The following is an 11,553-nucleotide window of genomic DNA, read 5'->3' as shown; positions in this document are numbered from 1 at the left end:
ACCGTAGTCTTCCTTATCCACTTCATACTTGAATATTGTATTGGGTAATGACAAACGGAATGACTTTAGCTTTTCCATCGTCAACTTCCCATATTTATGTAGCAATATTCAATTATCACCTGTATTTGGTGTTTATGTCTCAACTGATTCGATACGCGAGAGCATGTTCTGCGTATGATAAATTTTCAAATCGAAGCAAGCTACTGACAGGTTTCAAAAGTCTCGTTTGAAGTCAGCATTTCGCCAATTCTACGGTCGTTACGATGATCTCATCTTGCAATCATAATCTGTCGTTAAGTCGAATGCTGTCTAGCGAGTTTCATACCAATTCGTAGGTCGTTCTTAATATACTTCTTACATACTGATTTTGTCCCGTGAATAGGTCCTCAGTACCCCTTGCTTGTCGTAAGAGGCGATTAAATGGGGGTGGTCCTTCGGATGAGACCGAAAAAACTGAGGCCCCTTGTCACAGCAGGTATGTCACGATAAAGAACCCTCCCTACTCAAAGGCCATAAGAGCTGAGCATAAGCCTAAATTTTGCAGCCCTTCGCCGGCAATGATGACGTCTTCAAATGAGTGAAAAAAAATTCGAGAAACAGTATAAAACCAAATCAAACATACTGATTTTGACTACGGATTACTCCGTTTACCTGATCAAGATAGAGAACTCACAGTGAGTGTGACCGGTCAACAGGGGATGCTTACTCCTCCCACCTCTGATGTTTCCAGACACTTAATTTTGTATATTTTATGGGATTTATCTTCAGTTAAAATGTATAAAAGCTTCTACAACAGCGCTAACCATCAAAAAGCACTTTATACTGATGATCTTGAAGGTGTATGCTTATTATTCTTGTTAATAAGATTAAATAAAATATTTATTCATCCTTGTGGTCACAAACAGATTGTTAGTAAAAGGGGGATTCCGCACAAGGAAGCAGATTTTGAACAAGCATGAGTTAGATAAATGCATTTTGCAAATGAATTGATATAGTGATTCTGTCTTACATTTTGTTACCCATCGTATTTACAATGCACTTTTGGATATAAAAGAGCTATGCAATGGTTTGAGGAGAAATTCGTATTTATTCGAACAAAATGTCAGTTTCGTTGTTATTCATTCAAATTAAGATAAATCAATACTTTGCATTTTTGTTTAGTTAACTAGAATTAATAGCATTTAGATCCGCATATCAACCGAAGCTTATTATGTTGAATGGCGGTATGTAGTGAACACTTTTAACAAATTGAATAAGGAAATCTAATTGAATTTCATCAAATAGTGAATTGTACGGGAAATGAATCAAATGCGCCTCGCACACAAAAGTGTTAAGCTGAACATCCTTACTTATGAATGAACACAGAAAGAAAGCAACGTCCAGCACCTCAGTAATGGATTACCCAGTCAAAACAACTTCGCCACTCACATGGAAAAACAATTACACTACCGAGTGCCAATTGTATCTAGGAACGCCAAGGGCATCTGTAATGAGAAATTTCTCCCGTGTTGAACACGATGTTAATCTCGTTTGGACATTTCCGCTTCATTAAAGAGGGATATATTTAACTGTAAGGAAAAAATCTAGTAGTTGCTCTCCCCATAAGAATTATTTCTTTTCATGATACTTGTAGATACATGTAGTTTGTAACGCTGTGGAAAAGAGTTATAGATGTTGATGAAGTCTGTACCATGAAATATTGAAATCATATTGTGTGTATATTTATTAAAATACAACAAATTTAGGACATACGTGTATCCGGTGTACCTGTATAATGCATGTTATATTGTGTATGTACATCATTTATGTAAGACATTTTTTGTGCATCTAATACCGGTATATATTATACTTTCATGTAAAACACTTAAATCCGATTGGCCGAAAAACGGTTGAAAACGAAATGTTTCCCGGTGGGATTAAAAGCCACTCACTCCTGGGTGATAGTATCTAGCAATGGGTAACATTACTTGACAACGGGTGATATTATAAAAATTATCACATGCGTCAAATTGATGCGCATACGGTTCGCCGTAGATTTTAGAAAAAAAATGTCGTTTGAGCGTTTGAAATGAATGCGGTCTGCAGCGTGTTTTCAATGAAATCGATTGATTGAAAGAAACAAACATGGCAGTTACATTGGTGTAGGTACCGTGTTACTATCACAGAAAGGTAACGTTTTGAACTGTTGAATTTTCTTCTCACTTGAACAGTTGAATCAGGTACACATATATGTTATACATGATATATCTTGTTGAATCATTTGCGTTTAGTACATATAGTTATCCGTAGAATGACTGAAATATTGCCAAAAAATGTGTAAAACCTCAATCACTGATACAGCTAGCAAACGTATGCCATTCAGCTTTATAAAACACACAGCGCTGCGCCTCAGCTCACAGTGGTTTCTCGGGATGTTACACTCAACTACAAGCATTATTAATACAATGCTTTGGTTATCTATGTAACGTGTTAGAGCGCTAGCGTCGCTACCTGGAGGCCTGGATTCTCATTCACGTCAAACCTAGGTAGAAACAATTCCGTCACAGGTGTTTTTTCCGGATGGGAGGTTCCTTGTCATGAATAAGGCGTTGGCACGATGAAGAAGCCATAAGCATCATGTATAGAAAAAAATGGAACACTTCACCTAGATTTAAAATGACTTCAGAAAAATATGTTCAGAATTTTTTTATACAAAGCCCAGTGTTTATAAGCTCTTTAAATTACTTAGTGTCCAAAATACTAAAGAACTTATTAATTTAGGATATTTGTTTTTACAATATGCACCAAAACTACGAATTCTCACATGATGTGATACTATTTGTTTATTTCAAAGTGTACATTGGTGTAGGGTTGTTGTCTACTCTTCTCCACAATGTCATCTTTGTTTGTCTTTATATCAATAATTGTATTTACATGTATGTATATCCATTGAGGAAATAAGAATCTGATGACGTATCTACGTGAGTGGGAAATTGTCCAGTTAACGGGACGTTACACAACATACAAACAAAATATTTAAGACATATAGGTGTGTCTATACATTACATCTAAGACATGTTTGTTTCCATAGAATTCTTTTTATACATTTAAGACATTTTATGTACTTGTATACAACGAGTATATTTGTTGTTCACAATATGTTCAAGACATATAAATCAAAGTAGTCGCTGTCGCCAAGAAATAGTTTTAGCCTTTAGAATCGAACGATCAATTATCATTAAGTATATCACATGATGTGCACTGAAGATACACAAGAAGTTACATTAAAAACTGGAAACGTCACCCCCCCCCCCCCCTCCCAAGTCACTCATCACAAACACCTTTCTTTTTTCGTTCTTTATGCATGTATGCGGTCATTTCATGACCTGAATTTTCAAATGTTTCCAAGAAAAACCGCTCCTCTTTCGTTTACGTTCTGTTACGTGTGACTGATTTTGTTGTAAGTGTAGAAAGATCAGGTTAGACTAGGTGGGTAGAACCAGGACTGGGTTTTCCAAGTATCCACGTGACTTACACCTGTGATCGTCTGGCACGTATGAAAGCTAGTGACAACGGTGACTCTATGAACATCTATCAATACTGCCCATTATATTCAACATTTATAAACATTTGATTGACTATTTTACTTTGCAATCCTACTTAACTAAAAGAATTCCTATGCGGTATAAAAAGTTTATATGTAAGTTAAGATACAAAAATTTTCCTTATGATTCGCTTAAAACAAGTCAAATGTCTAACGATAATAACAATATACTGATAACGTCACACAGTAATTTATGACGTCAAGAGATAATCCAACGTCACATATGTACTAGTGCACTTCGCACTTTTATTCAGTTTGTGAGTAAAATGTCCAGAGTTTACACAGCGATAAATTCTTCAAAAAAAATGTTTATTCCTATAATGCATAAAACATATTATTTACAATAATATCACTTGAAATTAGAAATACCAATGTATAAGCACAATTTCTATTCTTTCTTGACCGTTATATGATTTTAGATTTATTACATTGTATACTATGTCTTTAAGCTGTATTTGCTTTTGAATAATGAACAACAACATAACACGCCGAGGTTAGAGCAGCGCAGAAACCGGCATTAATTATGACAGTATCAGCCGACATTTAATGAAGAGATGTGTATCGATGAGAATAACAAAGAGACTATCTCAAGCTAAGGATGTCTCAGTATATCCGAAGAATTCTTTTTGACATTGTATGAGTTCACTACAGAGTCATCTAATCTCAACTACATTGAGGTGTGGAAAGACAGAAATATAAATGATCGTTACAGTGGATTCTGAAATTATTTATCAATGGAAAAAAAAACGACCACAGAGTATGGGTGCTCATTTGTGCCCATGTCTTTTCGTTATTTCGGAGTAAAAAGACGACAGAAGGACAATGAACTTTTTTTTAGTCCGAAATAACAAAAAGAAAACAGACTGACAGAGAGAAAAGACGATATATTTCGGGCAAGAAGACGATATAGACAACCCACAATTAGCGACGTAACTGTCGTTTTTATTTTCGTCTTTCTGTTCCGCGTTTTGCCATCTTTTCTTCTGTTCGCCCCGCTAATGTGTTTTCGCCCCGAAATCGTTCTAAGCCAATATATTTCAAATTGTAAAATAAGATTAATCATTATAATCAAAGTCCACAATAAAATGGGACAATTTGGCACGGAAAAGCTCATGCATGACTCCAACACAAAAAGGGCAAATAAGTCACTATTTTCGTGCGCCCAATAGACGTATGAAGACTCTCTGTGAGGCTGGTTAAAACAGGTCTGAGTAAAGCGCCTATACATGGAGCCGTCGGACATAGGTCAATATAGCTACTTTTTCTGGGCATCTGATCGCTCAATAGACCTTTAAAAGGTCAACTGTTAAGCCTAAATCGCTTTTGTTATTGATGCCCTCTGATTAGTCCCGGTGCTGAAGGAACAACACAAGTAAGCACTCTATTCAAGGCATCAGAACGCTAAATAGTCCAACCAAATCACAGTGGTGTAAGTAGCAGGTTAAGTACTGAGCAGTCGGATACAATTTGTTGGAAGTGCAAATGTGACATTGTACGCTATAATATGACTTGCGTTCTTTTCATTTATTTGGAAGAAAGTTCGATATTGATTTGATCTCCTTTTCAAGTTTCAGATTTGTTACTTTTTGACAGAATTTACCAGCTTCAGACCTATACCCCCATTAGGGTTTAGCTCAATATGGTCCCCAAACCGCCTGCCTTATTTGTGTGTACACAAAGTACATGTATAGGGTTTGCCTGACGTCCAAACTGAGATTAAATCAGTAGAGGGAGAGACCCCTTATATGATTTGTTAGGGGGGGGGGAATGCGGAAAAAAATGTTAGCGGTGTGAAAACACGAATGAACGGGACGAACAGACGAAGGAATGCGGGATAAAAAGACAACCAAGTAAATGTCAAAGTCACAAATATTACAAATTGCGGATTAAATATGTCGTCTTTTCGCCTAGATTTTGTCGTATTTTCGTCCTACCGTCTTTTCGTTATTTTGAAACAAATAAAGGTAAATCTTGTTCTGTCGTCTTTTAGCCCCGAAATTACGAACGACGAAAAGGCACCAACACGTCACTCTAAAAGAGTGATTTCTATTGCAAGTCTTTTTATTAGTTGACTATGTTAGGTTTCAAAAGATATATAGAAAAATGGATGCAATATGTCCATAATTTTAAATTAAATAAAAGAGGGAAAACAAGGTGTGTAATTGTACAAGATCAGTACTGCAACTAAAAGACATATAATGATGAATCTTTGAAGTTACTTTCGTTACAATTCGTTGTTTGAATTGTTGATGGAAATACAGTGATGTTCAAATCCGACGTTGATCCACGTGTTTTGACTGTAAGCAATTTCAATTCTGAAAAATTGACCTACCTTCGGTCTGAAATCGACATCCAAAGAATTGGTAAAACACGAGGATAATCCGACACAGAGAACCACACAAAGACATCGGAACCCATACTCAAGGTCAGCCATGATTAAACTCCCACATGTAAAATGGAATGTATAAGGGGTGAGAATAAGCACTTCGACAACGTGTTAAAGCCAGCAGCTGGTGTCAGAAAAGGCCTTCACATTATAAGAGTGTGCAAAAAATATAAAGAGTCTGGGGCAATTTATTCTTTGTTATTTAAGTCTTCTTTTCCGCAATTCGAGCGGCTATCAGAGCAATGTATCTAGAATTCATCGTATGCCAAGTGATTCGGCGGTTCCGCTCGCGATTGAATCTCTAGAGATCTGAACAGAAGCTGCAAACTACACTAGCTGATGACAACTGTCGTCGCTCTCGTCCTCTCGCTAACACTTCCACCCAAAATGGTCGACTGATGACTGACAAATGCATCTTTGTGCCGTGTTCCCTATGATTCTGGAGCGGATCCAAGCTCTTTTGTTTTTTACTGATAACCACTACGTTTAATGGCAAGGTCCATGGAAAAAACGGAAAGGTGCGCCCCTTCTCGAAAACTGGAAGCAATCTTGACATGGCTACTTAATAGGTTTCTGATTAGGAAACTGATATCTTGCTATGTGTGAAGATTAGTGATCGAAGGTGATATTTGTCTTCAAAACAAAGCACAGGAAGATTTGTCTGTAAACTAGGCTTATCACGTCACTGTCAGATGCTAAAATAGATCCATTTATTTTCTTACGTGGCTTTTGATATCCGTGAAGTAAGATTAGATTAGGCAAGAAATTAAAACGTCAAAATTGAAAATTCAACTTCCAGCGACTGACGTTTTTTCAACTGGATGTTAATTATCAAGGTAGTTTTTGGTTCAATTAACAGCATTCAATCAAAACGATATGTAGATTACCTCACAGTTATTTATCAATCAGGGCCCGGTTTTTCGAAAGCTGGTTAACTTTAACACAGTGGTTAAGTTTAACGCAGTGTTAACTCCTAACCAAGTGATTAGCTAACACCGAGTTAACCACCTGCTAATCATTTGATTACCCATAATGTACATGTACTTCCTATGTAAACAATAATAATGCAGGAGTAAATAAAAGTCTTGTTAGTGGGAGATAGCTGATGAAATGTTCATGTATTGGTTAGTTTCGAAATAAATGACAGTGACTGTGAGCCATGCACTTATACTTGTATAAATGCATTCATTAGTCTATTCAATTTGAATAATCGTAGAGGTATTAGAGCATTATATAATGATATATACTAGGCCTTTAGAAACCTAGTTGAGAACAACGGTGCTTACATGTATGTTGTAGAAAGCAGGCTCATTGAATAGTTTATCAAAGTGGGGGTTTATAGGGAGGCGGACAAGTTGACTTCACAATTGTCTGAAATACTTGACAAGCCAAAACAAAATAATTTATACCCCCCCCCCCTAAAATGAGTTCAGTGTTCTGTATGGGCTGAACCTAAAATCCTAAGTTGCGTGATGGGGGAGGGGGGTCGGTTTCATCCTTTATCAGTAAAATATACGGGTTCAATTTAAGCTTACATTTCAACTACCAATCACTGGTGCTATGATATGAAAAAGAGGGGAAGGGGGGTGTCAGACTTTGCATGTAAAAATAACAGTAAACGTATGTTGTTAGAATAAGGGGTGGGGTGCTACATGTTTTGAACTATGAAATAAAACATGGTTTTCTATATTGTTTGATTCATAATTGGACAAAATTTATGGGAAGGGTTTAACGACGATGCTAGCCTATAAAAAGTCCTAAATTTCTAAGAATATCTAACTTTCTTTAAAAATCTTCATGAAGAAAATGATAAATTAATTTACCTTATGATAGTATGTTCACATACATGTCTATAGCATTTTATATCTATGTTCTTTTTATGCATTTATTTTATTTTAATATTCTTTTTATTTTAAACATAACACTTGATCCACCACTCCATTTCTACTAAGGGAGATTAATCTGAAAAACTCAAGATCTTCTTCCTAAGTTTGTGTTAACAACTATTCTGTATTAGTCTGAATTGAATACTGTTCTTATTAGATAGCCTTCAAAAAAGAAAATACATGTATGTACGTTTCATGCATGCAAATCTTCATTTGAATCAGTTTTAAATGATACAAGGGATTTTTAAAAGGTCAAGGCCAGTGCAGACGATAGTTGGTGTTAGTTTTAAAGTTGGTGTTTCAATGGAGATTATCATGACCTAAGGGCCTGCATGCACTTTGACAGATGGAAGCCAAAAAAAAAAAAAAAATAGGTAAAATTACATCTTAAGCATGGGTCCTGTTGCAGGATTTCATATAAGTGAACATAATACGAGTTTTATTGACACCCCCCCCCCCTCCCCCTTGAAAGTTTATGCCGAAATAGATGCGTGCAAGATATTGCCACTGACAGAAAAGTGTAACACTATCATCCAACTGTAGTAGTTTTTCCATTAGCTGTTCCCCTTAGGTAAATTTCATGAGATTTGACGAATATATCTATTTATGACAACATAAACAACACACCCGTCATAGTTCATCTTCAATACACACCTCAGAATGTCTGAGCCTTTGAAATTTTCGTGATTTTTGGTCCGAGGCGGACAGAAAATGAAGTCGGCGGCCATTTTTAACCACTGTGTTAAGACTTCACACAGGTACTGGAGGTGGATTAAAGTTAACACAACGTTAACACAGTGTTAACGCAAACTCGCATTTTGAAAAACAGTTAAAATCAACACAGAAGTTAACACCGAGTTAACACTGTGTTAAAGTTAACCAGCTTTCGAAAACCGGGCCCAGTATGTTTAATGTATCTTGATGAGCTTATACAAAATCACACCTCGTTTGCTTTGAACAAATCTGCTTGTAATTTAGTACTGTACAAATGTTGAATGCTTCCCTTACTTAACGCTTTACGTAAATATACATCGAGACCGTGTTGTAGTAGATTAGATTATCCAATCCTAGACAATGAAACATAAAGAAATATCAGGTTACGATGCTTTATTTTTGTTGTGTGACGCTCTAACCTTGAATGTACATCATAATCAATCTCTACATTCTAGCTATAGGGGGTGTTTGAGAAGTGAATGTAAACCCTTTTTTACAACTCTACGTGATTGTAAGTTAACGATATCCAACAGCCACGGGATAATCGATTTTGAACGCAATGGGTTGTACTTATAAGTTTAGTATAATAATTATCGTGATTGGTGATTTGGCACCGTGATCTCACCCTGATATTAACGTACTATAAGTATTGAAATTTAAATGATTATATAACTGCACTAGAATGAAAATATCATTATATATTTATCAAAATCAACTCAACAAAATTCAATTTGATCGCAGTGTAGATTTTACCGCGAAAGATGATTATATTAATTCACGTACACCAGTCGCTCTCAGCTGTGATCGATCTAGAATAGTTCACTAACTGTACAAGTATGATGTCACGGAAGATTAAATACAAATGTGTTAATTTCCCTATTAATTAGCCATTCTCTGTAACCACTTAAAAAAATTCGGCATGCATAGTCACCGATTTTCACGAAACTCACCCGAATGAAACATCTATATAACATATTCAAGAAAATATATTTAAAAATTAGATAGTGATCATGGTTGCTATGGAAACAGGTACAATTTTATCAAGTTTGACTATTTTCTAGAATTTGGTAGTTTTGGCACAAAAGTTGAATATAAAAGATTATGAATAGTCTTAAAATTCTAATTTTCATATTAATTTATAAAACAGATCCCATATTTTTCATTTAAGAAAAAAAAATGAATAATGGACAATCCTAAGTGATTTTTATAATTGAACAAATCTGTAAAATTGTGTTTAAATTCAATGGTTTTTATGTCTTAATAACTTTTATTCGCATCCACGTCAAATAAAGTGACACAAGTTTTTAAAACAACTAATCTACTTTCTTCATAAATCTAAACTAAAACTTTTGGGAATCTACCTATTTCATACAATTTATACATGTACAGATACTCAACTGAGAAGTGAATTGAGGTAGGGACACTATTCAGTTTTATTACACATCCATGTATTAATTATTCTTTACTTTTGATGATACTTTAAAAACATTATCAATTCTATGAATATAAATTCAATTAATTAAACAGAATTGAAATATTGTAGAAATGCCAATACTGATACACCTTAGACTATACATGTTATGCATGGGAATTTACTCTATTTTTTATATTTTGTTCATCTTGATTTTGTTTTCATTTTACACATGCCACTAACAAAACAAAAGTATTTATTAAGGACATACAAGCAACATTTCTGACATTTTCTCTGGATTTTTTTTCCATCTTCTTGATATAAAGAGCTATTGTATGATTTCGGGAAATAAATTCAAATTTTACAGGCCTGTCCTTATATATACAACCTGCTGTAATACATAACCTTTGATTGCAACAATTAGAAACTATCAAAATACTGAATACCAGTATGCTATCTCTAAAACAGACATGGTAATAAAACGTACCCCAAGATTTTTATTTTTATTTTTTTGTAGAAACGAGACAGAGTGCACATTCATGAAAATTGATATATATTATTGAGAAACGTCGCATAAGTCCTCAAGTGATAAAACACCGCAAAACAATTCTCACTGTTTTGAATATTATAATTAACCCATGTGTTGATTAATTGAGGTCATACAATCACCTTAGAGTTTAGATAAAACTAAACCTAGATAAGAATACATGTATTTAAGTAAGTTATTACCTACCGTAAGAAAAGGGTTTGAATAAGATTTCATTCAAACATATAATTTAAGGAATACATATTGCAGCTACATGTAGTAGTAGCTGCAGATGACATGGGGAGAACAAATAATACATTTTAGATGGAGCATAAGATTTTGATATGCTTGCATATATTCATCTTGGTATTTCTCTTAAAATTAATATTGTTTATTGATTTTGTAGGAAGTGTCATATTGTCATTTTGGTGGGGGCCAAGTCAGAAGCATCAGTGTATGTTCGATGCTTATGTTGCCGCAAAGGATATGATAGGGTGTGGTTCATTTAACCGGAAAGAATTTCTATCAGGAGAGCAGATCATATTATATTTTAGTTGCCTTTATGCCATTGAGAAGACGATTAGCTATGATGACTATATATGCGCAAAATTAGAAAATGAAAAAGATTGTGTGTGCTTATCTTGTCTATTTTGTAATATATGATTCTAAAATAAAGGTGTACCATTTATAATAGGGTACAATCATGAAATATTCATCATCGGAACCCACTGCTCAAAGGCCGTAATTTAAGCGCCGAGCATAGGCCTAAATTTTGCAACCCTCACTGACAATGGTGACGTCTCCATATGATACCTCTTTTTCAGACAGAATGAAAATATAACAGAATTATTCAAACCTTTAACTAAATATCAAACTAAATAACAAAAATGCTATATAGTATCATTTGATAATGATTAAATAAGAACTCAAACAGCTTAATCCAGTATTGTTGAATAAAAAATGTCATTTTTCATGTGGAAATTGACTCTTTTGTGACCTGAATGGCATGCACGTGTTACCATGGCAGCAAAGTTGCATAGCAACCAA

General features: G+C 34.8%; 1 protein-coding gene and 1 long non-coding RNA gene across 2 annotated transcripts in view; one reads left to right on the top strand and one right to left on the bottom strand.

Annotated features, from left to right (window-relative positions):
* LOC130048361 (inter-alpha-trypsin inhibitor heavy chain H3-like) overlaps positions 1–6,374 on the bottom strand; it is a 51,193-nt gene extending 44,819 nt beyond the window's left edge. Inside the window, exon 1 of the mRNA XM_056145002.1 lies at positions 5,916–6,374. Within this exon, the coding sequence (XP_056000977.1) occupies positions 5,916–6,017 (102 nt within the window). The 5' untranslated portion in view covers positions 6,018–6,374. The remainder of the gene's footprint in view (positions 1–5,915) is intronic.
* Positions 6,375–6,530: 156 nt separating this feature from the next.
* Positions 6,531–11,200, top strand: LOC130048416 (uncharacterized). Its single transcript, XR_008797200.1, has 2 exons — positions 6,531–6,591; positions 10,913–11,200. It is a non-coding gene; the product is annotated as an uncharacterized LOC130048416 (long non-coding RNA).
* The last annotated feature ends 353 nt before the right edge of the window (positions 11,201–11,553 follow it).

Source organism: Ostrea edulis, chromosome 7 (assembly GCF_947568905.1).
Source record: "Ostrea edulis chromosome 7, xbOstEdul1.1, whole genome shotgun sequence".
Classification (NCBI taxonomy): Eukaryota; Metazoa; Mollusca; class Bivalvia; order Ostreida; family Ostreidae; genus Ostrea; species Ostrea edulis.
This window is presented reverse-complemented; position numbering and strand designations above follow the sequence as displayed.